This window comes from Haliotis rubra, unplaced genomic scaffold, assembly GCF_003918875.1.
Source record: "Haliotis rubra isolate DU_JTF1 unplaced genomic scaffold, ASM391887v1 Scf1684, whole genome shotgun sequence".
Lineage (NCBI taxonomy): Eukaryota > Metazoa > Mollusca > Gastropoda > Lepetellida > Haliotidae > Haliotis > Haliotis rubra.
The window spans coordinates 101,018-103,847 of NW_025765652.1; the positions used below are offsets into that span (position 1 = coordinate 101,018).

A 2,830-nucleotide genomic window follows, 5' to 3' on the forward strand; every position below is an offset into this window, starting at 1 on the left:
CTAGGCTACCAAGCTTCCCATAGTTTACCTTCAATACGTGATACAATGTACACGACCCATGTCAGTTTCTACACAGTTTCGATTCTGGTATAGCCTAATAATGTGATCTGTCTTGGTCACACTGGACATCATTCCAAATAGCATTAGGTCACCAGGACATGTTACAGTTAACATTCCAAATAGCATTAGGTCACCAGGACATGTTACAGTTAACATGTAACATTTCAGATAGCATTAGGTCACCAGGACATGTTACAGTTAACATTTCAGATAGCATTAGGTCACCAGGACATGTTACAGTTAACATTTCAGATAGCATTAGGTCACCAGGACATGTTACAGTTAACATTTCAGATAGCATTAGGTCACCAGGACATGTTACAGTTAACATTCCAGATAGCATTAGGTCACCAGGACATGTTACAGTTAACATCTCAGATAGCATTAGCACCATGTTACAGTTAACATTTCAGATAGCATTAGGTCATCAGGACATGTTACAGTTAACATTTCAGATAGCATTAGGTCATCAGACATGACAGCCGATAGCATTAGCGCTATTAACATCTCAGATAGCATTATTATTCAAAACTGTGGAACAGATATTTTGATGTCGAGCGCCATGTAACATCACACTGTAACACACTGTAAGAGACGTCGAGCGCTATGTACAACTGTAACACAGAGACGTCGAGCGCTATGTACAACTGTAACACAGAGATGCCGAGCGCTATGTACAACTGTAACACAGAGACGTCGAGCACTATGTACAACTGTAACACAGAGACGTCGAGCGCTATGTACAACTGTAACACAGAGACGCCGAGCGCAATGTACAACTGTAACAGAGACGCCGAGCGCAATGTACAACTGTAACACAGAGTTACGTTGGTCATTCATACTATCATAGACATTCAACATATCGTCACTCACATTGTACATTCTTCTTCATAAAGATCATCAAAACACACGCACGCACGCACACACGTGTACACAGCCATAAATTATGACCGGTCCCTTATTAAACTGCACCAAATATTCCATTTATGTATCTAGTCTCTAATGGTAGGGATTGACTCTTCATTACAAAATCCCCAACATCACCTGATTGGCAATACAATTTCATAAGCAACCAAAACATCCTCGTGTTTGTACCACCATCCCATACATCCACTTCCAACGCTCGGATACACTTTCACGATCAACAGCTGCTGTACATAAGCATCGCCAGAGTTATCTTTCGTGGTGCCACTTTAATGGTTTTATAGAGGGCGCCACCACACAGTTGGAACAGAAGTCGATAGGAAGGCTGGGTCTTTACATCGTCAGATCGAAGTACGGCAAACTGACAGTGTTGTGACCTCGCCCAAGGCTCACTTTACGTTCGTCGCTCTCCCGCTTGGCTGTTTACATCCTCAGCTCTCACCAGTTAACATGGATAAGGAAGATGGAAGCGCTAACTACAGAGGCAATGCCACAACCAATGCCTCGAAAGGACCAACTTTCACAACGGAGAAGAGCAAGAATAAAATGGCAGCGAAAACAAACAAAAAGTGGGTTCGCCTCGCCACAGTTCTCGCCTATGTACTTGCAGTGTCCTTAGCTGCTATAGTGTTGGCCACTTACTACAGTTTGATTTGGAAGCCAAAACTAAACAAGATGCCTTCCTCAACAGTTGCACACACCACCACCATCCCCGCCCCAGAGAACTTCGGCGTGACGCAGGTTCACGACTCCAATCTCACCATGTCTGTAGGTACCCCAGCCGCGGTTAGCTCGGGTCCATAGAATGCCAGAATTCTGCGGTAAGTGGTCTTCTTTGTTTATACTGTGTCAGTTAAAAGGCACAGTATTTTGTCATTACGGATAACTATCGTGTATCGTGGGATCATCATAGGCTTTGTGCCAGCAGTGCTCACTCGGGCTGAACATTATGGGGGCTGTTGCGTCACGCAGACCGTGTAAATTATTGAATGATGGCTTGTGTTATAATATAAGGTTATTTTTTAACCGAGACAACAATGGATGTCCTTCAGAGTTTGAATGCCAAATCCATAACACGTGGATAATTTTTGGGAATTTCTACAGCAGACGATTGTTCATCCTTTTATATGTACATATGAATACACAATTCCATTTAGAAAGTGGTCAAATGTAACATGTGATATTTGGGATTACACTTTCTCAGTAAAGTACAGATTCTAGTGCTTTTATTGGCTTGAGTCTCATCCGGGATTCGAACCCTCAGACTCAGAGTGGGGCACCAAATCGCCAGCACACAAAGTCAGCCGACTCAGCCACCACGGCTTTTCATTTTTGTTGAAGCCACCGTGGCTGAGTTGGTTAGGCCGCTGACTTTGTGCAGCGGTGATTCTGTCAAAATCTGTCCATTGTAACATTTCATAAACATTCTTTTGAGTGTATTAAAGATCATATTCATCTCAGCATTAAATGATCAATTTCCTCCAAATGGTGAGATCGATAGACATATCCTTCATTAACCAGTGAGTTGGATTCATCTCATTCTCTTCCTGTTGTTCCTTGTAAAATAATATTTGAGTACTTGTGTGCCCAAATCTGTAACAGTTTGTATTTTGCAGCATATCTACTGTACATGCTACACACAGTACATAATGCTAAGACTAACGTAATCCTCTTATGAATTTAGTTTTGCTATTACCATTGATTTCAGCTTATGTAAGTATGATAATTTTGATGTTACATATCCTAGTAATTTTTGTGTTTGTATGCAAATTATGAGATTTTGTAACAGAAACATCTGCAAGCCAGGCTAGAAATGAGTTATGTTGACTTGAAATCACACATCACA

At 41.7% G+C, this 2,830-nt stretch overlaps 1 protein-coding gene across 1 annotated transcript; it reads left to right on the forward strand.

Moving 5' to 3' along the window:
* The first annotated feature begins 1,434 nt into the window (after positions 1-1,434).
* LOC124272313 (putative transmembrane protein INAFM2) lies at positions 1,435-1,788 on the forward strand. The gene has a single exon (XM_046707487.1). It carries the CDS (start codon positions 1,435-1,437, stop codon positions 1,786-1,788), a length of 354 nt encoding a protein of 117 aa, XP_046563443.1.
* Positions 1,789-2,830: the final 1,042 nt, after the last annotated feature.